At 42.7% G+C, this 26,567-nt stretch overlaps 1 protein-coding gene across 1 annotated transcript in view; it reads right to left on the bottom strand.

Moving 5' to 3' along the window:
• Positions 1–26,494, bottom strand: part of UBE2V2 (ubiquitin conjugating enzyme E2 V2) — a 33,381-nt gene extending 6,887 nt beyond the window's left edge. Inside the window, exons 1-3 of the mRNA XM_073631570.1 lie at positions 26,360–26,494; positions 13,279–13,424; positions 4,088–4,213 (exon numbers count right to left, since the gene is read on the bottom strand). Coding sequence (XP_073487671.1) covers positions 4,088–4,213; positions 13,279–13,424; positions 26,360–26,375 — 288 coding nt within the window. The 5' untranslated portion in view covers positions 26,376–26,494. The remainder of the gene's footprint in view (positions 1–4,087; positions 4,214–13,278; positions 13,425–26,359) is intronic.
• Between the last annotated feature and the right edge of the window lie 73 nt (positions 26,495–26,567).

The following is a 26,567-nucleotide window of genomic DNA, read 5'->3' as shown; positions in this document are numbered from 1 at the left end:
GGAGCGCCGCCATCTTCCTCCGCCGGTTGAAGTGAGGAACACTGTAGGCAACTGGCTAGGATGTTAGGAGAAGGATCTCCCCCCCCAGATCGGTGTGAAGGACTATTCTCAAGCGAAGCTCTCAGTCTGCACTCCCTACGCCATGCAGCTCCAGGCCATGCCCCCCTTTTATAGGGATAGTTAAGAGTCTTAACACGGGAAATTGCCGGGTCCACAGCAGTGACGTTCTACTTTTAAAATAAGAAAAAACACTGCACTAACTAGTGACAAAAGAAAAAAAGCAGCTACATACAATGTGACAAGCAAACCATGAAAACTATATAAAAAATGTAGCGCATATGAAAATAGATATGTGTTGCTCCCAGAGACCGCAACCTATCACAAGGTGTGGTAAATGGAGCAAATAAAAATATCAGTGAGTCAAAAGAATAATTGGGAAGTAAAGATCAAAGTCTCTAAATATGTATATAAAGAAAGTCTCTAAGAAGTGGTGGATGTTCAGAATGTTGAAAGGAGACTTGGAAAATCACTCCATGGACACCTCCTCAACTCACAATGGCATCAAAACGGAAAATGGTAGGCGTAAACTCTTACCGGATCCAGTGGACTCTCCTGTCTTAGACATGCAGTCATGAAGGCATGGTGCGCCACCCACGGCATGAGGAGAGATAACTGGACCGTCAAAGTTAGCAGGTAAGTGGTTCACCGATGTTGACAAGGTCCTCGGATGGATGTTCCCGGTAGGTGCAGGTTGGATGATGCCAGTTGGGATGCACAACCTGTGATGGAGATCAGGCATTAATTTATTTTATGCAAAGAGAAAAAATAGAGCCTCTCCAAGGTTCAGATAAAAAAGGTATCTTTTATTGCTAAAAAAAAAAAAAAAGCGGTACATATATAAAAAGTGATCACAAAAGTCAAGGGCAACATAAGATGGTGTGGAAGGCCGACGCGTTTCGACCCATAGGTCTTCTACTGGAGCATGAACCACCAGCTCACAGTTGCCAATATTTATAAATAATACATAAAATTAGAGCCAATCACAGGAGGGGAGAATAACTAGATGTGATAGGGCGACTGGATGTCAGCTGATCAAGAGAGAGCGACAGCTATAAGTGGCTCAACCAATCACATCTATAGGTGAGAATGAAACAGACTCAGCCGCCAATCAGTGAGTTGGCAAGAGGCATCTAGTGTTAAACCTCCAAATGCCACATGTCAAACAAAAGGAAGTGACGTCCGTCCCGAAAGGGCGTCAATCCTAAGTGATAAGCTGAATGGAAACGGACGTAACAGCCAACACTATCTCCATCCAGGGCTGTCGGTCTGCATGTTCCGCCTTGGAGTCCTACATTGTGTACAGTGACGCACCCGGCGCAGGACTCGAAGGCACGTGATTGGGGGTAAACGTCGCACGTAATCACGAGCGCGGAAGTCTCGGGACATCTCGCACATCTTGGCTGCGTCTCTTAACAGAAGACAGACTGAGCGTGATCACGTGCGGAAAGATCTGACAGCACATCTGACCTGGAGGGGACGCATAGCGTTATAGCGATTATAGTGATTACGTGCGACGTTTACCCCCAATCACGTGCCTTCGAGTCCTGCGCCGGGTGCGTCACTGTACGCAATGTAGGACTCCAAGGCGGAACATGCAGACCGACAGCCCTAGATGGAGATAGTGTTGGCTGTTCCTATTGGCTGTTAAGTCCGTTTGCCATTCAGTTTATCACTTAGGATTGACGTTTGGCGCCCTTTCGGGACAGACGTCACATCCTTTTGTTTGACATGTGGTATTTGGAGGTTTAACACTAGATGCCTCTTGCCAACTCACTGATTGGCGGCTAAGTCTGTTTCATTCTCACCTATAGATGTGATTGGTTGAGCCACTTATAGCTGTCTCTCTCTTGATCAGCTGACATCCAGTCGCCCTATCACATCTAGTTATTCTCCCCTCCTGTGTTTGGCTCTAATTTTATGTATTATTTATAAATATTGGCAACTCTGAGCTGGTGGTTCATGCCCCCAGTAGAAGACCTATGTGTTGAAGTGCGTCGGGCTTCCACACCATCTCTTATGTTGCCCTTGACTTTTGTGATCACTTTTTATATATGTACCGGTTTTTTTAGCAATAAAAGATACCTTTTTTATCTGCACCATGGAGAGGCTCTATTTTTCTCTTTGCATAAAAGAAATTAATGCCTGATCTCCATCACACGTTGTGCATCCCAACTGGCATCATCCAACCTGCACCTACCGGGAACATCCATTCGAGGACCAACCGAGGGCAACATCGGTGAACCACTTACCTGCTAACTTTGACGGCCCGGTTATCGCTCCACATACCCTGGGTGGCACCATGCCTTCATGACTCCATGCCTAAGACAGGGGAGTCCACTGGATCCGGTAAGAGTTAACGCCTACCATTTTCTGTTTTGTTGCCATTGTGAGTTGAGGAGGTGTCCATGGAGTGATTTTCCAAGTCTCTTCCAAGTCTCCTTTCAACATTCTGAACATCCACCACTTCTTAGAAACTTTCTTTATATACATATTTATAGAGACTTTGGTCTTTACTTACCAATTATTCTTTTGACTCACTGATTGATATTTTTATTTGCTCCATTTACCACACCTTGTGATAGGTTGCGGTCTCTGGGAGCAACACATGCCTATATTCATATGCGCTACATTTTTTATATACGTTCTAATTTTATAAAGCCAAAGTTTACTTAAAAAGTAAAATAGGGGATATTACTTTCAGAGAGCGATTTCCCTAGTGTTGCTGTGTTATCATTTAGCAGAAACCTTCCCTTCTTCCTCTGATGAAGGATAGCGTGGGTGATTCTCGACTGTGGGAGCACCAGTTTTAAAATGAAGAGGAAGATTCAGGGAACATGCCTCTTCCCTTGGTTTTCGCCTCTATGGGCATACTGCCCAAGGAGTTTTCAAGGACAGGGTTCCACCAGACAGGTGAGCCGTGGCTCTGGACCATAAAGCACTCTGCAGCTCCCACATTGCACACAGGTGCCTAGGCAAGCACATTCAGCACAGCCCAAGGACACATTACAGGCTGGCCACGTTTCTGGCTCTGCAACAAGAGAAACTTGATGGAAGAAAATCTTGATAAAAATACTGCACACCATAAAATAAATTAACAGAGTAAAAATGCAATTACATAAGTAAAAGTCGCATAGGGTGGATCAAATGGAGAATCAAAGGGAGGATTCTGTTGTGGAAAGTAACTAAGAGAGATGAGCAACTCTGATGTCTGTGCAGTGTTGATCGATACAAAACTCAGCCATATAGTTTATTATCTGTTGCATTGAGGTGAGAGTATCTTAAAGCAAGAATGACTTTTACAGATGTAAGTGCATTTTTACTGTTAATAAATGTTTTATATTACAGTGTGCACTATGTTGTTACCGCTGTGTTTTCTTGAGTCTGCAGATGTGGATTAATCCTGGATACCTTGATATCCTTACCACCATTGGAGGATTGCTAGCCCTCCCAACAATAAAAGGGATATGCATATAAAACCTGGTTGTTGATTGGCCATTCTTTCAAAAGAAATGGTGGTGGTACTTACTGGAACACAAAATACTTGTGGAAGACACTAAAGGATTAAAGATTATGGTTTTGGACATTGCTGTTCATTTTTTTTGATTTATGGACATTTGTGTGTTGGAAAGATAAGATCTTTGGTCACATACACGTTTTAAAATGTGGTATTTGCACACACAGGTGGATAATGTTTATTATTACTGCTTTGGATGCTTATTTTTTTATGAATAACATTTTTATATGTTTTTACACCATGTTTGTCTTATCATTCAAGGAATGCCTTGAATGTAATTCTTTTAGGAACAGTTAAATTGGTGGTTTAAGTTCAGCTTTTATTATTTGCCACCAGTAGAAGCTTCATGTGACATTTTCTGGTGTATCAAATGCCTGCATTCCAAAACGCAAACTATTACTCCATTCATCAGCCCCTACATCACTACAGGACACAGTAGTGGCTGACATCTTTATAAAGATGACAGTCTTAAGGCCAACAAGGAAACAGAATAACTTAATATGCCTTACTTACCATGCCATTGGAATTATTTATTCCATTCATGTTTATTTTTGTTACGAATTTAACTGTAGGAGAGGCTTCTGGGTATTTAGGTCCACATTCTATTTTCAAACTGTATATTCTATTTTCATAATTTGTCTGAAAAAGAAAAAAATCCTCCAATTAAAAAAAATACATGCATTTTAACCAAGTTCAGAAATAGTCAAAAACAGGTGGCTATTGTAGCATTACACCCATTTAAAGAGGAATTCCAGTTCCAATTTTTTTTTTTTTTTTTTTTTTTTAAAGGGTGGGAATGGTCAGGTTTGCGTCCCTTCTTGGAAGATTTCCTTTCCCTTTTCTACCCAGGGATAAACTGTCATCAGGAGAAGTGAGTGGGCACAACAGCAATAAAAAAAAAAAAAAAAAATAGGAAATTTAGACTTCCATGCAAATGACATATCTTAGAGTACAGTACAGGACACAAGCTGGCTATTCATAGACCCTGGGTTATAGGCTGCTACCTTAAGGTGATTGGACACTGGAAAAACTTCTGGACATACCCCTTAGAGTACTTTCACACTGGGGCGGGGGTCTGTTAACAGTAAAGTGCCACTAGTTTTAGTGGTGCTTTTTGGCCACTAGCTGGGCGCTTTTAACCCCCGCTAGCAGCTGAAGAAAGGATTAAAAGCGCCTGTGTTGCAGGCGATTTGGCAGGCGCTTCACAAACCGCCCCAAAGATGCTGCTTGCAGGACTTTTTCTCCCAAATCCCGCTTTCACACTGGGGAGGCATGAGAGGCGATTTTCAGGTGCTATTTTTAGCACTAAAACGCCTAAAAAGCGCCTCAGTGTGAAAGGGGTCTTATCATACCCCTATAAACCTACCCCACTCTAAGACCTCTGTTTTTTAAGCACGCAACAGAGAAAAAGGTGGCCTGTGTCTTGTACTGTACTGAATTTATAGGCAATCAAAATTCCTTCTATCTTAATTGTACAGTACAGAATCCTGCCAACATAACATACAAAAAGGTCAAAAACCAAACTCAGAGTGCCTCTGAAAGAACCTTGTAGCTGAAAGCTGTATCCACCGATGCCTGGACATCCACCTATAGTATACCTTGAGAGAAGGTGTGAACTGAACACCAGGTGGCAACCTTACAAAACTGTGCAACAGTTTCTCGATGTTGGAAAGCCCCGAAAACCTCCAACGATCTCATGTAGTGAACAAATTTAAAACCAAAAAAGTACTGCGCTATCCCTAAATATAATCAATAAAAAATAGATGTGTGTCTGTGAAAACGAAAGATTATTGATGCTGCTGCAACCATAAATGTGAGACAACCTCCACTTTAAAATACTGTATTTAGAAAAGGCTGCGCTGCTACTATTGGGCGAGTGTAATCATGAATTATTTATATGACCACAACTGTTGCACCCATATGTGATAAAAAACAATGAAGAAAAAACTATATTACTGACAAATACTAAAACTTGAATCCCACAGATTTAAACCTATATAGTTAATCTTTAGATATGGACAATCAAAAACCAAGCAGAAGGAGCAAAGTCCATACAGAAAGTTTCTTGCTGAAAAAGTCTTTCACAAAAAAAGGGAGAAAAAAAAAACACTCCTCAAACGATGTGAGGCATGCAATGTTGTCACCCTGAGCAGCGTGATGATAGGAAAATTCCTCCACCTCAAAACCATCTGCCCCTTACCAGATCATTTGATCTCTTGTTAGAAAGATCGTATGAGCAAGTGGCTGTATTCCCCAGCCACTGGGTCTCTGCTGGAATTGTGTCTCCAAGGGTCACCACTCAAGGGGTCCACTGGATGGTGTATTAACGCTCAGATCCCAAGGATAAATGCAAAAGAGAAAGCTCCATAGCGTAATACAATTAACATTTATTAAAAAGAACTGTAAGTAATACACTTACAATGTAGTAGCTTCAAATCGCGTATAAAAACATATGCCGGCCGGCTCACAGCTGCTGCCTGTAGCTTCCGGGATCAGCGATGGATGGTGGTGACGTCAGCACGTCGCTCCTCCCCACGCCGTTTCGACAAATCTGTCGTCTTCCTGGGGTACCCCCTACTACACCCCCTACTAGTACCCCCTACTACGTTGTAAGTGTATTTCTTACATTTCTTTTTAATAAATGTTAATTGTATTACGCTATGGAGCTTTCTCTTTTGCATTTATCCTTGGGATCTGAGCGTTAATACACCATCCAGTGGACCCCTTGAGCGGTGACCCTTGGAGACACAATTCCAGCAGAGACCCAGTGGCTGGGGGATACAGCCACTTGCTCATACGATCTCTCTAACAAGAGATCAAATGATCTGGTAAGGGGCAGATGGTTTTGAGGTGGAGGAATTTTCCTATCATCACGCTCCTCAGGGTGACAACATTGCATGCCTCACATCGTTTGAAGAGTGTTTTTTTCTCCATTTATTTGTGAAAGACTTTTTCAGCAAGAAACTTTCTATATGGACTTTGCTCATTCTGCTTGGTTTTTGATTGTCCATATCTAAAGATTAACTATATAGGTTTAAATCTGTGGAATTCAAGTTTTAGTATTTGTCAGTAACATAGTTTTTTCTTCATTGTTTTTTATCACATATGGGTGCAACAGTTGTGGTCATATAAATGATTCACTGGCAGCGGCTTTACACTAACCCAATAGTAGCAGCGCAGCCTCATGTAGTGAACCCCTGTGGGCTTGGAAGGTTTTTTACTTGCATGCATTCTATGCATGATGGTAAAAAAACAAAACAAAAATTAAAAAAAAAAAAAAAAAACTTGTGTGCAGCAGCTCCCCTTAATATGTACCTGAGCCCCATCTGGATCCAGCATTGTGCACAAGGGCAGCGGCTTTCCCGGGTCTCTTCCTCAGTCACTGGTGCCCACTACTGTCAATCACAGCCAGTGAGCCAATGAAGAGAACGCGGAGGCAGGGGCCAAGCAAGTTGCTTGCTATGGGGGCACTTGGCAGGAGAAAAGGGTCAGGCGTGTCGGCGGACACGAGAAAAGGAAAATCAGGGCTACTACAAAACCACTGCACAGAGCAGGTAAGTATAACATGTATGTTATTTGCCCTCAAACGCTTTGCCAGTGTACAATCACCTGAAGGCACCAGCCCATAACCCAGGGTCTAGGAATATTCAGCCTGTGTCCCATACTGTACGATTAAGATATTCAATTTTCTGGTACAGATTACGCCCTTTAAATTTATATTTTGCAATACTTTGATATGTATAAACTTTGTTACATTACTGTGGGGTATGGAAGAGCTCTTCTTGATTTGCTACAACTTGCAATAACACACTTTGAGAAACTCTGTGTGCAGTTAAATCACAGTAAGCAATTTCAGTACAGGAGAGAAGCCTGTACAACTGTGTAAGACTGAAGACAAGGCTGATGTTCAGTTTTAAACAAACATCCTCCAGAAAACATGCTTTTCATTCTATAAATCTGATTTAGGCGCTCATTTCTAAACAAAAAAGTATATCTTTATCCACTCTATTATGCTTTGCTGTGCTACACATATCGTGTCCCTCTCCATTCATAAAAATTGGGCAACAGTGTGAAGCTGGCTTAGTCCCATAGAGTTCTAACTGCTCAACAAAGCAGGAGATGATCTGTGATTAGAGGAGAGTCATCGTGTGACTTTTTACAGGTGAAATTACCCGGTTCTGCACCTCATGTTTTTTCTTCTCCAAAGAACAGCCATTTGTTTAAAGATTTCAGTGTCCCGGAGCTGACAGAGCATATATGCATGTTGCTGTGCTTTATACATGTGCAGTGGTTTTTTTTCCCCCAAAAATAATCCCAACTTACTGGGAGAGATGTTCAGTAGACATCTGTGTGATTTTCCCTATGTCCCTTGATATGTGCTGGAAGTGACAATAAAAAACAAAAACGAATAACGCCATCTAGTGGGCTATCCCAGGGATCTCAGTCTTTTGGAACCAAACTCTTAATTTACTGCAAAAAGTGAAGGACTACTAGACCATTACCTCACATAGGTGGCACATTGCATCTACTTTATAAAAAGGGACATTTCAGACAACTCACTGCCTCATCATACCCATACCCTTGGGATTGCTAAGTGTCTCCAACTTCACTTCTATATCAAAATGACAGTAAGTGTTTTTCCCCCCTATTCAGGCCTATACAACTATTTATCATGACACTATACTATCCCCACTTCATGTCAGTATGTGTTTGCAACAAGGGTAGGCTAACCTCAGCCCAACAGCTATTATGGAACTACAAGTTCCATGAGGCATCGCAAGACCCTGAAAGCATGACTCCCAGAGGCATGATGGGATCTGTATGTGGAAAAGGATGTGATCTAACACCACAGCTACATACCCTCCATCCCTATTATACACATAAAAACACAGGAGAGTAGTGGGACCTTGAGTGAGGGGTGTCACCGTAACAGTTATTGCATAAAAACACATGTATATAAAATGTTTTAATAATCAAATACATAAAAAAAAATACAATAGTAAAACAATACATACTGTGGCTTATAACATTTAATATATCGTATGCAACATAGCTGCAATATGAACAAAAGAAGATGTGCATATAGATGTTTACACTCAATATAGCTGGGTAGGTAAAAAGTATGCATGAGCCAAAATATATTATATAAATAGCGAGCCAAACCTGACCAAGCACCCTCAAGAAACTCTACACGTTTCATGGCTTGTGCCATGCTTCAGCTCCGTGGATGGACATTCAGTCTTGGGCGCCATCCATTTCGACACTAGTCAAGCACAGTTTCTAGCTGACTTGTAAGTATAGATTCCACTCTCCCTAATGGGTTTTCTCCCTTTAGAGGTAGAATATATTACAAATTTCTATCTACTTGTTTGTTCCTACAGTTTATCTCTGCCCCTAACTCTGATGAATGGCCCAAGCCATGAAACGCGTAGAGTTTCTTGAGGGTGCTTGGTCAAGTTTGGTTCAATACCTATATAATATATTTTGGCCGTGCTTTTTACCTACCGAGCTATATCGAGTTTAAACATATCTATGTGTGTATCTTCTTTTGTCCATATAGCAGCTATGTTGCATTCGATATAATAAATATTATAACCACAATATGTATTGTTTTACTATTGTATTTTTCAGTGTATTTGCATTTGATTAATAAAACATTTATATACATATGTTTTATGCAATATCTGTCATGGTGACAACCCTCACTCAAAGTCCCACTACTATCCTTCTGTGTGTTTTTATGATGGGACCTGTAGTTCACAACAGCTGTTGGGCTGAAGTTTGCTCACCCCTGGTTTAACATTATTAAATACAGACTGAAACCTGAGAGAATCTATCCTTTCTCCAAGTTTTTTTTTTTTCACTTTAATGCACTTGCAATTTAGCTTTGAATACATTTAATTTAGCGCACCATCGTGTCATAATATTCCACTTTGCCTTTTGAAAAATAAACTTTGAAAAAGTAAAAAAAACTTATTTTTACTTGTTTACAACAAAAAAAATGTTATATGTCAGCAACCAACACTGCTCACTTAATGTCTGTGTCAATTAAATCAATGCTCACATCAGGACGGATTATCAGGCACTGTAGCTTTATAGGGCCCTTACAGGTCTCTTGCACATGGGTCTGCTGTGCACAGGACAGTTTTACATAATTGCCAATGTATATTTCCTTGGCCCAGGAAGAGCGTACAGCCTGTCAATGACAAGAATGTGTGCTGCTGTGCTCATGTATACAACAGTGCTTTTAAACATGAATACAGTATAGTCATATGCAAAAAAGATAGTGTTCTTGCTTTTTGCATTCGCCAATATGCTGTACTCCTGTTTTTGATGGCACCACCATGTGCATGAGTAAAGTAGTGCACAGCCATTCATGTCAATGACAGGCTGTATGCTGCACCTGGGCTGGGAAAATACATTGACTGTCAAGCTGAACGGGTTAGCCTGGCTTGTGTGCAAGAGCTCTAAGGTTTCATGTCCACAGCCTGCTTTAACCACTGGCCACGGGAAAATGCATAACGCGACAAAATCTATTTTACCGCGGTTTGCGTTTTCCGGCGGTCAAAACATATCCATCCTGAACACGATTCTTCCGCTTTCAGGAGAGGGAGATTGAAGTTACCCTAATCACGGCAGCTCCTAAATGCTGGCAAAAGCCTGTGCGTACATGGACACATAGGCTTTTATGGAGAAGAGGTTAGGAGCTCTAGCTAAAAAAAAAAAAAAAAAAAAAAAAATATAATATAATTATATATATATATATATATATATATATATATATATATATATATATATATATATATATATTTTATCTCTAAGTTAAGGAGCTGCCAGTGTACATGAAGTCTAAGATTCTTTCAAAACAGCTTTTTTTGCAATTCAGCGCTCATGCTTGCAAAAATGTAATACTTGGGCTCTATTTACACCGGGGCATTTTAGTTGTGTTCAGATGAACAAAATGGGTTTTGTTCTGTGCCATTGAGCCTAGGTTCACATATGTGTGATCTCAGACTTTGCATGAGATTCGCACCCACACCGCAGGTGCCGATCACATGCGATGTCTGTGCAGTGCGAGTTCAGCCATACACAGTTGTATGGCTAAACTCACATTGGATTCACACGAAAATAGTGCAGAGACCCCCCCCCCCCGCACACTAGAATCGGATCACATGGGTGTTCTCATCTGTTATGGGGGAGTCTGTGATGTGATGGAGAGGAGTTTGAGTTTGTGTTGGGGGGGGGGGGCTGTGATGGAGAGAAGTGGGGGAGATCTGTGATGGAGGGGGAGAGGTTCTGTGACGGGGGAGTCTGAAATACTAATAAGTTTATGTTGATTAAAATTGTTCTTTATTTTAAATATTGTTTTGTTTTTTTTCCTGTCTTTTTGCACTACAAATAAGGTGTGCATAGGAATTAGTTCATATTTTTTTTAAACTATAGTCCGGCCACACAAAAGGCGGAGGGAACATTAACTGGCCCCCTGTTTAAAAAGTTTGAGGACCCCTGCTTTAGAGTAAACTTTTAGAGCCTATGAACACCAATGTATTGTGTTAAAATGATATGAAGCCCTGCAGCATTTTTGTTATGCAGTGTACAACACACGGTGGGGTGCTATTAAGAATGAATGGCACCACATCACACCAATGTTAAAGCACTGCATCAGTTTCAATGGGACCTCAGGCATTCCCATAACCATTTATAGGTTTATTGTTGTTAGCCTTCCGCTCCTATCGTAATAGTCATACATCTACTGCTGTGGCTTCAGAGCTTCAACTTTTAAATCCTGGGCTTTATAGTAGGCTGACCCTCCCACTCAGCAGTCAGTTTGGGGAAATTAAGGCTTTTGGTCTAGTTCATTATCAGAAGAGGAACAAGAAAGAAGATAGTGAGGTTTGCCAAACTATTTCACTGTATGATGGACTTTTAAAAAGAAAAATTTTCAAGAGTCACTTTATATGCTGGCTGTCCAGCGCGCCCCTGTTCCATTAAGGAGAGTGGGCTCCCTCCAGACTCACCTGCCCTCTGCCTACCAATCATAATGGATGTGCTTCTACTATGGAGGCCCTCAAAATTTAGAGTGGACTGCAGATAATAATGGGTGCCGTGAAGTGGCTCTGCAGCTTACGCATGTATTTGCAAATGTGTGCAAACTAAGCCCCTGTTTTTAGTGCATACTGTTAGACAGGATAATTTGGTTGGTTGCAGGCTGGTGGGTAAGTTGAGCTGGGAATTTTCTTTGGTTTCGTTAGACATGCGTCGCCCTTCCATGTGCTTCTTACTGCAAAGGCCAGTTAAAGGTGAGGGCCGAGGCCATTTGTTTGTACTTTTTGCAAGAGTCACTTTAAAAGCAGAGATATGCAATTAGCGGACCTCCAGCTGTTGCTGAACTACAAGTCCCATGAGGCATAGCAAGACTGACAGCCACAAGTATGACACCCAGAGGCAGAGGCATGATGGGACTTGTAGTTTTTCAACAGCTGGAGGTCTGCTAATTGCATATCCCTGCTTTAAAGCCTATTTTGCTAAAAAATCTAAATCAGCACTTACAGTTAGTATGATGTGCCCCTTGTACCAATTCTTATTTTAGGAGAAAAATTCCTCTGTCATAACACCCCCGTGCCCCCAGCCGCTGTCATCTTCTGGTGCAGTGAGGGTTAATAAAAAAAAGGGCTATCAAGAGCTGAACAATGCCTGCATGCTCTGCCAGATCTGCCATTTCTTAAAAGCCATACTACAGTTTCTATGACTGACACAGGATCTCTAAATGGAGGAGGCATAGCTTTCAATCATCTGCCCACCCCCATTCATAGATCCTGTGTCATTCATAAGAGCTTTAGTAAGGCTTTTATGAATGGCAGATCTGGCAAGAAAAGGCAGCCCTAGTCAGACTCTTAAATGAGCGCATTTGAGCGTTTATTAGTTGCATTAACCTCCGTTGAACTGAAACATTACAGCAGCTGGGTTGGGGGGTTGTAGTAGGACGAAAGAAGATTTTGTCTAAAAGAAGAATCATCATAAGAGAGACATTATAAGAAGTTATGTCCCTTGTGCTGAAATGTAAGCTTTAAGTGAGAAGATACATGCTACTGAAATAATAGGTCCACACTGATGACACAAAACACATACCGTAAAGACTGTAGCATTACTTTTATATAGATGCAATTCTGCTTATCTTTTGTTTTTGTTAAGTTTGGGATTGCGTGGGAAAGGTCTAGTTTTTATTGCCATTTGTGTTGCACAAATATGTAGAACTTTTCACCACATCAAAAAAAAATAAAAAATAAAAAATAAAAAAATAAAAAAATAATTTTTCAGAGGATATCCTGCTCACTGATGTCAGAATTTAAAAAAAAATGTCTGCAATAAATGTGTGCTGTGGAAGTTTCTACAAATCTATATACGGCACAACCCATCCAGTACACTTTAGCACCCAGAAGCTATTGGGCATTTATCTGAATGGTATTTGACTGGCACCACTTGCAGTGTTAGGAAGATTTCCCTCGATTTGCTGTCCCGGTGACAACAGAAAGCAAGGACATCTCCTCATTATCAACATAGCAATAAAAACCTGACTGATTCTACACCTTTTCCACACTATCCAAAACGTAAGAATGTTTTGTCTGGAGTTTTAAAGCAATAAAAAGACTTGTATCAGAGGAAAATGTAAAAGGGACTGCTATGGAAAGCAGTTGGTGGCTCACTCTTGGGGGTCCAATGATCATTCCTGTCCATCTAGCAAGAGTCATATCTTCATCGTTTTCAAGGCCCCAGCTGACTGTACCATCTCCAACACCTTTCTGTCCATCTTCAAGCTCATCCAGTAATTGGAAATTGCGAGGAACTGTGACTGGAAGAAAAAAAAAAAGTTAAAGAATATTGGTAGCCTTCGATAAAGAAACATTGGTTTGTTTAACTAGCTTTACAAAACACATTTTGAAATGTCTAACCACTGCAATCTCGGCACCTTTGTTAATCTGCACCACAGAAGTTAAAGAATAGGTTACTCCAACATTTCATATTCCTGATATGTGCCATGTACTTGTATGAGAAAATATCCTGTTCTCTTTGTATTGCTCCCTTTGTGTGAAATCCCTGGTGTTCCTGCCAGTCCCTCTGCTTTCCTATTAAAATTGGACAACACCAGGTATGGGAGCACAGTGTGGTCAGTTTTCTGGCTGTGCTGGGAACTCAGCCTGCTCTCCTCCAATGATAAGACATGGGCTGAAATGCTCCTCCCCTGTATTTATATTTTTATATGTATTAGGGGACGACCAATATAGTTTTTCGGAGTCGATGATGATTTTTCGGCTGCCTTTCAGGCCAATATCAGGTGCTGATATTCTGTAGGCAAACTATTTTTATACTGTCTTTTTTTTAATCACTGTTATTGTTATGTATACATCCCTTGTGAAAGTAATAGGCTGTGACAGGTACTTTTTATGTCCCATCCCACTGCTTGTAATAGCAGCCAAGCGGCTGCTGAGCCACATTGGTTGTTATTACAGCTGACCATCCGCTCTAAAGAACAGTACCGTGGTGATGCCTGCATCTGCAGGCATCGCCAAGGTACAATCCCGTGAAGCAATATCAGTAACATTGGCAAGTTTGAACAAAGCTTCAAAAAAAAAAAAAAAAAAAAAGTGAATATCGGCCACACCGATAATTGCTCAACCCCTAATATGTATAGACAAAAGGTTTGCCTTTCATTCCTATTTTAAACTGAATGAGTTGTTCTAAAAAAGGTGAGGGTTCACATATACTTTAAACCACCCCACATACCTATGCAGAGACTGCCCTGAGCCCACTTTCCTTAAGGAGGTCTATTTTTTTTTCCATAAAATAGTTGTATTATCTTTTTTTTTTTTTTTCTCCAAAAATAAAGTCCTCCTCTGTATTTACTTTTAAAATGACCCCCCCCCCCCCCCCCAGCTGTACTGACAAACTGCCAGTTTTATATGTTCCCCCTGTACTGACAGGACCTTGGGCCCTGTAGGAGTCCCCTCTATGTGCGCACGCCTGTTCTGTAATATAACTGTAAAAACAGTGTACCAAGCAACACACACAAACACTAGTAGGACGAGAGGGACACAGAACCTCTCTGTCAATCAGGACTGTGGAGAAGGGTGGCTTTTCCGGTGTTTGTTGTTACTGTATATGTGCATTGGGGTGCCATTCAGAATGGGTGGTTATGCACCACAATGTACATATACCACCTGCTGAAAGTAGGTTTTAATGTATGCTCTCCAGCAGGCGGATGATGTCACAATCTCAAACTCAGCTAGAGGAAGCTTTGTAGCTCGACCCAACTTGACTGTCCAAGGAGTGGGATGGAAGTTCCCATCCCTCTGCTTGAACACAGTGCTGTATACTGTATGTCGCTAGGGTGACATGCAGTGTTCCCAGCTAAAGGAGCTATTAGTGAAGCAATAGTTCATTTGGATCAACTTGGTCCAAACAAACTAAAGTGGAACAAAATATAAAATGGGTGACCAGGCAGGAATATTAATGCAGAAGAGACATGCTTTATCTCTTCTGCATTAAAGTTGCCTACCTGCTTAGTGCTGCAGGAATTCCAGAAATTTGGGGAAGTCAGTCATTTCAAAGTGAACTACAGTAAGTCGGAAATCCTCAATATCGCTCTACCAAAGTCAGACCTACAAAGACTTTCGACTGCCTTTTCTTTTAAAACTGGTTCCACCTCCATCCGGTAAATTGGTATTCAAATACCAGCAGAAGCAGCCCAGCTTTTTCCAGGAATTTTACTCCTACTCCTTAGAACCCAAGCCGATCTATCTACGTATGCATTACAGCTGCACAATTAATCGTTAAAAAGATCATTACCTTGATTTACCCCCCCTGACGATCTATGTTGCGGAGTGTCTCGATTCCTTCATGTAACAAGTATAGAGTTCTCGGCTTACTCTGGCATTCTGCCAAGATTTTAACAACATTGTAACTCTTCTGTCTTAGATCAAAGGGATAAAACTTGTGTGTGAATATCCAGGAAGTTTAACCAAGTCTAAACCTTTTTCTGACACTTGTTTCTTACAGTTAAAATCAGATTTTTTTGCTAGAAAATTACTTGGAACCCCCAAAGAGAGAGAGAATAAAATGGGGATTGTTGCAATATTTTATGTCACACTGTATTTGCACAGTGGTCTTTCAAATGCAATTTTTTGTAAAAAATACACTTCAATGAATAATAAAAAAAAAACCCAAAAAAAAAAACCCAACGAAACAGTAAAGTTAGCCAAATTATTTCGTTTAATGTGAAAGATGTTCCGCCGTGAGAATCGTGATCTTCTAAGCAAAAAAAAAAAAAAAAAATTGCGATTCTCATTTTAGCCAGAATCGTGCAGCTCTAGTATGCATCCAAATGGCTCTCATGGCTTGGTAGGGTGAACACCTTGAGAATTGGATGTTCTCCCCTTGTTTTTGTACCTATTCCAGACAATTCCTATACACACACCCAATTATTATTTCCAGAAATTGCGCCAGCTGTTTTCTAAAATCATTTGGAATGTAGCTGTCCCAGAATTTGACACAGAACACTAGCTCTTCCAAAAGCTAGGGGTGGAGCTGGGGCCCCAGATGCTTCTCTGTACCACAAGGCCGCGATACTCACTCGCATAATAGACTGATTTCACAAATCTATGACTAAGCTCTAGGTTCACCTGGAAAGCCATATGAACCCCATTGACCTCTCAGCTCTTCCATGGACCATACCTGCACATCGTAGTGGTCTGTACCCCCTCTGTGACCTTACTCGTCAAACGATCCAAATTTGGAATCGCTTGTTATGAAGTGGGGACATATCCAATCTTTCGGGGCCTATGACTCCCTTATTTGGGACCCCGGCCTTCGCACCGGTTGTACATGTGACTAGCTTTGGACCATGGCGAAAAGAGGATCATAGGAGGCTTGCCCAGGTTCTCCGAGCAGACCCCACTCTAGGGCCAGATATCCATTCCGGATTGCACTCTCGATACCCTATGCAGTAGCTCCAGAGACAGCAATTAACTTCCTATATCCGAACCTTCCCATCCATATCAGATATATTAGCTAAACCAACAGGATTCGAAGAGATGCTTCTCCAAGCCAACCCTCCAACACACGTGGTATCTCCGCTCTATTCCTTATTGCTGAATGCTTTTAACCCTGATCTCCCATCTTATATGGTGGGCCTGGGAAGAAGACTTGCGCCACTCCATCTCCCTCACTGACTGACAAAAATGTTTCATCCTGACGCACAAACTCTCTCTAGCCACTAAATCTCAAGAAAAAGGGTTGAAAGTGGTGACGAGATGGTATAGATCGATTCGATTATACATCATTTCAACTCAACAACTCCTGATACCTGCTGGCGGTGTCTAAGCTCCAGGGGTACCATATGCTCCACGTTTGGTGGGATTGCCCCCCCATACAGAAATTCTGGCAACAGATCTTCCAACTATACTGCAAACTGATGGCGGCCCCTCTCTCTCCTACAACTGAGGTTGCTCTATTATCCATGCTCCCGGGAACATTCAAGTCCATTAAAAAAGATGTATTGCGTCACTGTTTGGCCGCGTCCAGAATAGTGATTCCACTGTACTGGAGATCGACGACTGTACCTTCCCTGGGGGAGTGGGCTACTGAAGTAGATCGTATTAGGGACCTTGAACGTCTGTTGGCTGAGGAATAATAAGGAAGAACGGTTCTCTCTCACTTGGTCTTCATGGTCCATGTTCCGCTACTCAGACTTCATCTCCTGGGCAGAGGGTGACCCAGGCAACACCACCTCATGACCATGGGGGGAGTGATCCCTGTTCCTAATCTTTCTGCTTCCCCTACCTTATTCTAACACCTTCTCCTCTGTGTATAATTGTACACTTCAGAATCTATTAAATGATTACTCCTGATACAGGTTATGACTCTTGAAACTTCGTCACAACATAACAGGTTTCTAGAATAAGTATGGATGTAGTAACACATGATGTATACATATAATCTTCCCACCTGAAATAAGAGGGTCTTGTATTTCATGTTATGCCTCATTATGTTGCTCTAACCGTTTTGTATTTTTTGATACTCATATTGAACACAACACAATAAAATGTTTTGTAACTTCCCTCTACACATTTTATTGTCCTTACCTACTTTTGTTAGTTATATTTTCTATGATGACTGCAACTGTCATCTTGTACCTCTCAATAAAATAAGACTGAAATAAAGTTACCTACCTGCCTGTCCGCCCTTGTACAGCGAGTAAAGCATGCGCAGCTCACTGTATAAATTTGACAATGCCGAATCTGATCAAACTCAGACATCATCCTCGCCTGTCCAATGAAAGCAGCCAGCGATAAAGACCCGGAAGCTGGCCGCCCAAAGATTGAAGTGGCTGGGTGGGGAGCTCGGGGACACCGCAACGCTGGGGCCGAGGCGAGTATAGTTCCGCTTCAAACATCACATATACCCCTTTCAGACTGGGGCGCTTTTCAGGCGTTTTAGGGCTAAAAATAGCGCCTCTCAAGCCACCCCAGTGTGAAAGCCTGAGTGCTTTCACACTGGGGTGGTGTGCTGGCAAAAAAAAAAAGTCCTGCAAGCAGCATCTTCGGGCCGACCTGCCCATTGAAATGAATGGGCAGCACAGCCAAAGGGCCTGCAAAGTGCTTCAGAGCAACACGGGTGCTATTAGCCCTTTCTTTGGCAGCTAGCAGGGGTTAAAAGCACCGCTATAACAGCAGGTAAAGCACCGCTAAAGCTAGAGCCACTTTACCGCCAACGTCCGCACTGCCCCAGTGTGAAAGGAGTCTAAGAGCAGGAGATCAGCTTTAAAATTTAACCGTTTTGGAATACGTTTAATACGAGGATACCGTTCTTCTCTAATTTAGCCATGGGATTCATTTTCAAATCTCATGGGGTCAGTTGAAAATATGAAGAGAGATAGCGCACACAATGGGGAACTCCCAGTTCAATTTGCAAGATCCTCTTTCAGGTGCTCAGTCTCAGTGTGTCCTTACACACCACAAACAAGTAAAAGGATTGAGCGGCAACTCTGTAGTCCATATAGTGATTTTAATGGTTGGTTGCATGAAGTGACAAGCAAAACTGACGCGTTTCGGCAACAGCCTTAGTCGTAGCATGTTAAACAAAAAAAAAAATCAATGACAAGGCAGGTGAATCTTAGGGGAAGTTTTTTTCTCAGAGTTCTCATGAGGCTCCACCCACTGTCAGTGGGCCCCTACATCAATGGTTGCTAGGATGTTGTCAGCTATGTAGCCACCAGCATCATAGCAACCAATGACTCATCCCCGGCCGGAACAGCCCCCTGTCCAAGTATGGCCATTGCCACATTTAGTTAATGGCATCAGCCAGCATTCCTTCCCCTTTCCCCACACATTCAGCTGTGGCACTGCATTACGAGTATTGGCACATTATTCTTAGTGCCGGGCAGGCACATTACTTTGTGAGTATAATATTCTTTATGCTTTTAATGAGTTTTAATAAAAGGGCTAAGAGTTATGCTATGATCTTTCCTATGTTTTTTTCCCCCTAACTACGTGGGTGAGTGGACCCAGGATGCCTGAATACCAGTATACTGTATGGGAAATACCCTCTGAAAAAGCTTGTGACCCACCTCAATGTAACTTGGGGGGGAGGGGGTGTCAACATCTAGGAGTGCATACTCTGGTGGGGGCACTGAAGGTGAAATGTGGTGGTATATATCTGAATACATGAGGCACTTTTTTTTTGAAAATTTCGTTAAATGGACATTCACTTGGTTTACATTCGTGCACAGAAGCACTTTGAAGATTTGGATGGACTTTTTGATAGTACATTTATATGCTTGAGTGGTTTCTGATTAGACACTTTAATCATTTTAGATTTACACTTATTCGATTGGTATATGGGGTAAACACAACCTTTTGTTATTGGTTTACTGATTTATAAAAGCTTACAAATAGGGCACAATTGGGAGAAAATGTTTCACATTTATCTTACAGAACATGTCAATCTATTTACATGCAGTATAAATGTATTATGCGTATTGTTTCTATGAAAGATCATAAAAGATGCAATTTATCTTGCTACAACCCTATCTCGGTTATTTTTTCTTTTGACAAGTTTGAAGAAGCAATCTGCACAATATGTTATAAATGAAAAAAAAATTGCTTCAGTCAGCCCCTTACTAAACTGTGTACACTGCAGCCATTAAATAGACATTGGGTTTTGTGGTGAATATAATCTTTTCACAATTGAAGACTTAATGGCCACCGTCATTTCCAACTGTACACTTGAGCTCTCTCTACTATGTCTTTATACTGAAAATAGAAGCTGAGAGATAGAAGTTCACAAGACAGCACAAAGTACAACAGATATTTTACCCACAGAGCAGGAAATGAGACAAGCAAGAAGACAGCTATAGGATGTATAAACTGCACAAGTTTAGGTTCTTTTCACACATGCACATTCTGGTACAGACAAATGTAAGGTAAAACTTCATGTAAGACCATATGGAGAAATGTCTGCCATTATAGCACTGGTGCCAGATGAAGAAGTCACAATATTCGTGAGAAATGCCATCAAATTTGAAAAGGTACTAAACCCCAAAACAAAAATGGAATATATTTCAGCTTACCAATTCTTAAAGTGGAACTTTAGTCAGAAAATTAAGTTCTGCTAGAAAATCTCATGCTGGCCTTTTTTTTTTGCAGGTATATGTAAAACATTAAAAATAAGAGCTTCTATACTGTTTAAAATCCAGTAATATACTGTCACTCCCTGCTCTGCACATGCTCAGTTGCTCTGTATTTTTAGGCACTGCTGCCTTTGTAGAGGCCAATCTGCTGACAGCCTTAAAGTGGTTGTAAACCTCAGTAATGAAATCTGAACAAAGCACATATATACTATATTGTATTGGAAGTATTGGGATGCCTGCCTTTACATGCACATTAACTTCAATAGCATCTCATGATCCCAGCCTTAGTCCGTAGGGTTCAATATTGAGTTGGCCCACCCTTTGCAGCTATAACAGCTTCAACTCTTCTGGGAAGGCTTTCCACAAGGTTTAGGAGTGTGTCTTTGGGAGTGTTTGACCATTCTTCCAAAAGTGCATTTGTGAGGTCAGGCACTGATGTGGACCAGAAAGCCTGGCTCGCAGTCTCTGCTCTAATTCATCCCAAAAGGTGTTCTATCAGGTTGAAGTCAGGACAAGTTCCTGCACCCCAAACTCGCTCATCAATGACTTTATGGACCTTGCTTTGTGCACTGGTGCGCAGTCGTGTCGGAACAGGAATGGCTCATCCCCAAACTGTTCCCACAAAGTTGGGAGCATGAAATTGTCCAAAATGTCTTGATAAGATAATGCCTTAAGGAGTTCCCTGCACTAGAACTAAGGGGCCAAGCCCAACCCCTGAAATTGGTTTGCACTAGTGCGCAAAGCAAGGTCCATAAAGACATAGATAAGCGAGTTTGGGGTGGAGGAAGTTGATACTAGAAGAATGGTCAAACATTTCCATAGACCAGTGGTTCTCAACTCCAGTCCTCAGGACCCACCAACAGGCCAGATTTTAATTATTACCTTGGGGGAGATGCAGACTAGAATACTGCAATCACTAAGCAGCAAATTATATCACCTGTGATGTATTTCAGTTATCTTGCAAACCTGGCCTGTTAGTGGGTCCTGAGGACCGGAGTTGAGAACCACTGCCATAGACACTCCTAAACCTTGTGGACAGCCTTCCCAGAAGAGTTAAAGCTGTTGTAGCTGTAAAGGGTGGGCCAACTCAATATTGAACCCTATGGACTAAGACCGGGATGCCATTAAATTTAATTTGCGTGTAAAGGCAGGCGTCCCAATATACTTTTGGCAATATAGCATTTATCTGTAGCGTTTATTAGTCTCTCTCCAAAGCTCTAAGGTTCATTTCTCTTGTGCTTAGTTCCTCTTATCAGCATGAGTCACTTATGACAAGTTTTCCTGACACACAAGAAAAATTTGTGACCGGGAGAGAGCTCAGCACACAGCTTTTCTATTCAGAACACAGCTCTGTAATCCTTCCTTCGCTCCTATTGGCTGTGTGGAAGGGGGTGTATGCATTTCCTCCAATCAACTCTCACACACTGTAACTGCATCTCTCTGCCCCCTCCTCTGTGTTCCAGACAGATGGAGAAGGATTGTTAACACGATTCTGCCCTTTTGAAGGGCTGCAGGGAAGAGAAGACTGCAGATAAGTAAAACTTATGTAGGAGGATTTGTTTCATCTCTGTACATCACCTGAGGCCAGTCACTTCACTGGGTAAATGAGCAGGTTTACAACCACTTTGAGCCTGGACTCACACTGTAGCGATGCAGGAATCAGTGCGACTCCAGCGCCGGTTCCCACATCACACTGCCTTCTGTGAACCACTGAGGGTGTCAATATAATGTTAATGATACCCCCAGATCGGTTCACTGATCACAGTGCGAACTGTGGATTCAGACAAGGATCAGATCGCATGGGTGAGAACACCCATACAATCTGATTCCAGTGCAGGAAAAAAAAAAGTCCTTGCACCTTTTTTGTGCGAATCCAATGCGAGTTCAGCCATACAAACTGTATGGCTGAACTTGCACTGCACAAACATCGCATATGATCAGCACCCCAGTACGGGTACGAATCACATGCAATGTCTGTGCTCGCTACAGTGTGAACCCGGGCTAAAGCAGCATTAAACCCTCCTATCCTAAGTTTACAGCCATGGAAGCTTCTTCTGTTCGATCTGCAACTGCCATGGTGCTGCATAGGTGGTCAGTTATGACACCAGTCATTTGATGGTTTGACACTTTGGTTGAGGATACAAGCAAATGTGACAGCAATCCCGGCGTTTCAGGAATGTAACAGGTTTTTGAAACCATTAAAATCGATGGGTTTAGTTTCAGTTTATGATTTACTGCTGTTCAGGGGCTCAGGGCTTCAGCAAATTGGCAGCCTTCGGCAAGAACAGACAGGTGCACTGCTGGAAAATTAGAGCACACATCAATTTTGATAGCATAATTATTATTGTAGAATATATGTTCCTTGCTACAGAATTTTTTTTTTTTAATCAAGTTATTATTGGGTAAAAGTTACGCTTTAAAATTTAGTGGCTGCATTCATTTTACTTTTTCCCCCCCTGTATTTTCACCTGGTGAACCAGACAGTAAAATCCTTCCCGTCTAAGTATATCTCCTGTCTGAAGGAGAAAAGGAGACACCTTTGGACAGCAGCACTGTCAATATGTGGAGAGGCTAGTTTTACATGCGCTAGCAGATTTAGATGGACTTTACAGGCAAACTGAATCCAAACTCTGCTTTATAAGCAGATACAGCAACCGTTTTGTTCCATTTGAGATAAAGTTTTTACATAAATAGATCAAAGCTGGCCCTTGAAAGTACTCCTGTCAGTTGTAAATGGTTTGTGTCAACACTAAGGCTCGGTTCACACAGGGACGACTTGTCAGGCGACCTAGTCGCCTGACAAGTCGCCTCCTGTTCTGTGCTATGGAACCGTTCTAAGGGGAGCGACGCAAGTCGCTCCGACTTAGAAAAAGGTTCCTGTATGACTTCAGGGGCGACTTGCATAGACTTCTATACAGAAGTCGTTTTGCAAGTCGCCCCGGCAGTCGTGTGCAGGTCGCCTCGGTGAGGCGACCTGCAAGTCGTGCCGCCTCTGGTGTGAACCAAGGCTAACTGACACTTTTGCAGACAGCTTAGTCTGGTAACAGAAGCTGAAAAATAACATTATGGGTATATACATGCTTCGATTTTTTGTTATTCGATAGGTGTGCGATTTGAATCTGCAAACAATCAAAAAGCAATAACTTCCCTTCCAATCAATTTAGACGCAATTTTTGATCTGTTCTGATAAAACGGAGTTGATCAACCAGGGCAGAAATCTATTGATTGTATTGCACTGATGAGCAACATGGAGATGCTGAGGTCATGAATATAATTGTATTTCAATCGATCAGATTAGGAGAGTAGATTGTGGAAACAGAAAAGCAATTGCAAAGTTATGATCATGTCTTAGTTATCAATCGAAATCCACTTCCCTGTGTATATTGATTGCACAGGTTGCTGACTATAGATCGATTATTCCTATCTAAACAAATCTCCTGCTGCAGCTAAACAGCAACTGCATTGGTTTGATTGCAGCCACTGTGTTCTCAAAAATTTTTCCACAGGCTCCCTAGACAAAAATGATTGAACAAAGCAGGGCCATCAGAGCCACTCGCTGTGCAAATATTTGCTGGTTCATCTGAAACCAGTCAAAATTCACAGTGTATAGCCAGCTTCATTGGTCAGATCATCAGGTGAAAAAAAATTACACAGAAAAAAGGAAACCAATACAGCCACCACATCTAACAATTAGCTGCTTCTGGACAGCCCCCCCCCCCCCCCCCCCCACACACACACACACACACACACACACACACACACACTTACTGCAGAAGGGCAGCCCGGCTGTGTGAAACAACATACCTGTACATTGTTTCCACCTTGGGGTCTGGGGCTCACGGGCCGCAGGCGACCCGCTCCGACTGGACATAGCAGGAGCCAATAAGCAGGTCTTGCGGCTGCAATGGCCGCCGGGACCCGCTCCGATTGGACACAGCAGGAACCAATCAGCAGGTCTTGCAGCAGCGATGGCTGCCGGGACCTGCTGATCGTTCGTTGGGGAGGCAGTAAACAAGGCAGACTGTCGTTCTGTCAGAGAGATCTTGTGTCCCTGCTAATCAGGAACACAGATGTCTCTTCCTCTAGTCAGTCCATCCCCAGGAGCACACTTAACCCTTTGACCTCTCCTGGTATGTAACCCCTTCCCTGTCAGTGTCATTTATACAGTGACAGTGCTTTTTTTTTTTTTTTTTTTAAATGTATTAGCTTCACTGGTCCACAAAAAGCGTCACTTAGTGTGCAGTTTGTCCACCGCAATATCGCAGTCCTGGGGAAAAAAAAAAAAGGGAAGAGAAAAGAATGGTCTTACTTCTAGATTCTCACCCTCTGGCCTTTGAAATGGCGAGCCGTGATGGCGCTACTCCCACACATGCACATGGGAGTCATCATCGCGGCACTGCCCTCTGCACTGATGGCACACTCCAGCCCCATATACACAGGTCGAATGTTGGGAGACATTGGCCTGTGTGTATGCCAGTCTGACAGAACCCAGCCGTTTGGCCCACTTCATGAACATGCTAAAAAAAAACAGCAGCCAACCGACTCCTGATCAGCGCGCTCTGCCATTGGCTGAGAGCGCTGATCAGAGTGTTCTGGCGTGGGGGCTGTCCCTCTGTCAGAGCACAACAGCTCAGTGGGGGAGATCGCTGTAATAGCTCTTTTCTTACACATTCCAGCGACGTGCACAAGCACAGCAGCTCCAGTCGCTGTCTCTCTCCTCATTGGAACGATTGATAACAGAAAGATCCATTGGTCGCTGCTATCAATCAAATACAGTGACAAGGGAGCAGGGATGAGACCGAGTCCAGCTGTCTGTGTCAATGGACGCAGCAGTGGGACTCAGGAGCGAGCCTACACGGGTGCCCGCAGGGAAAGCAGCTTCCGGTGGGAGCAGCGATAAGGGAAGGAGCCTGGAGCGCCAGTGGGGGACCCCAGAAGAGGAGGATCGGGGCTGCTCTGTACAAAACGATTGCACACAGCAGATAAGTATAGACATGTTTATTTTTATGAAAAAAAAAAAGGGTTTAGAACCACTTTTACACTATGCACAGCATGTGAATCGCACAGGAACCACACTGCATTCCTGTTCAAATCACATGCGATTCAGTGATCATTTGAATGGGTTCAAATCACACTGCATTGCACCAGTTTTGCATGCAGCAATTTTGGGACCACACTGCAACCGCGTTCCTGTTCAAATCACACACATTCAGTGTGTTGTGATGTGAGCCCATTTATTTTGAATGATTTCAAAGTTGTGCATGAAGCAATTTTAAAATTGCACTGCAACCGGATCGCATGGTACTTTTGTATCATGTGATCCAGCGCGGGCAAATGCACCGCATTTACAACCTGCGTTTGGGGCGTGGTTAAGATCACATTGAGTTGAATGACGCGCGGGAAACGTGCATGGATTTCCCACAACGCATTAGTGTGAACCTAGGGTCAGTGTGCCCCGAATGCAGAGTGTCACCGCGCATGCGCAGTGACATCAATCGGCTAAGGCCAAAGCGAATGCCTTCTAAATAGCACAAGTTTAGGCACTATCCACTGTACCTACAAGTAAGACTTATTACAAGCTTACCTGTGGGTTCACATTCCAAATCTGAGTCTACTACTGCTTTAAGATCAGTAGTGCTTAGTCACCTGTCCTAAAGCAAGCCAGGCAATGCCAGCTTTGGGTTATTATTTATTGAATATGGCGGCACAAGGCAGAAGCATTGCTGCAGAGGGGTAGGCAATGGTCAGATGTCAGGCGAGGTGTGGAATACATGAGGAAGGATCTGCAGACAGTAAACATATAGGAGGTGAATCAGCATCCAATGTCACCCAGATCACTGCTCCCACCTGTAGTAGGGACACCTATACATGTGCCTGTCATGTCAGCAGCCAATCACACGGCAGCTCTCTTTCCCCCACCGGACACGATAGGCTGCGGTTCACCTGTATAGGCCAATGTGTGATTGTGGTGTGCCATGGCCGGAGAGGAGGAGGGGAGCCACAAGGGTCTATCCGAGAATGGTTATAGATGGACGAATACAGCTCATGACGTGTTACCGCGCCTGTATCTGCACCATTCCCCCTGCCCGCCCCTCACCAACCTGTGTTCACCGCCATCTTCTCCGCCGCCCAGGACCGGAGGAGCCCACGCACTCCTGATGTCAGCACGTTCAACTCCCCCAGCCGGGCCGCGTCACTTCCGTCCCCACAAGAAGCTCAGCCCCCTCCGCCGCCCAGTGGTCAGGGAAGGGAATGACCGGCGTGCCTATGAATGAATGGAGGGATGGTGCAGGGAGCTCAGCCAGCCTC

The sequence above is a fragment of the Aquarana catesbeiana genome, linkage group LG05 (assembly GCF_042186555.1).
Source record: "Aquarana catesbeiana isolate 2022-GZ linkage group LG05, ASM4218655v1, whole genome shotgun sequence".
Lineage (NCBI taxonomy): Eukaryota > Metazoa > Chordata > Amphibia > Anura > Ranidae > Aquarana > Aquarana catesbeiana.
This window is presented reverse-complemented; position numbering and strand designations above follow the sequence as displayed.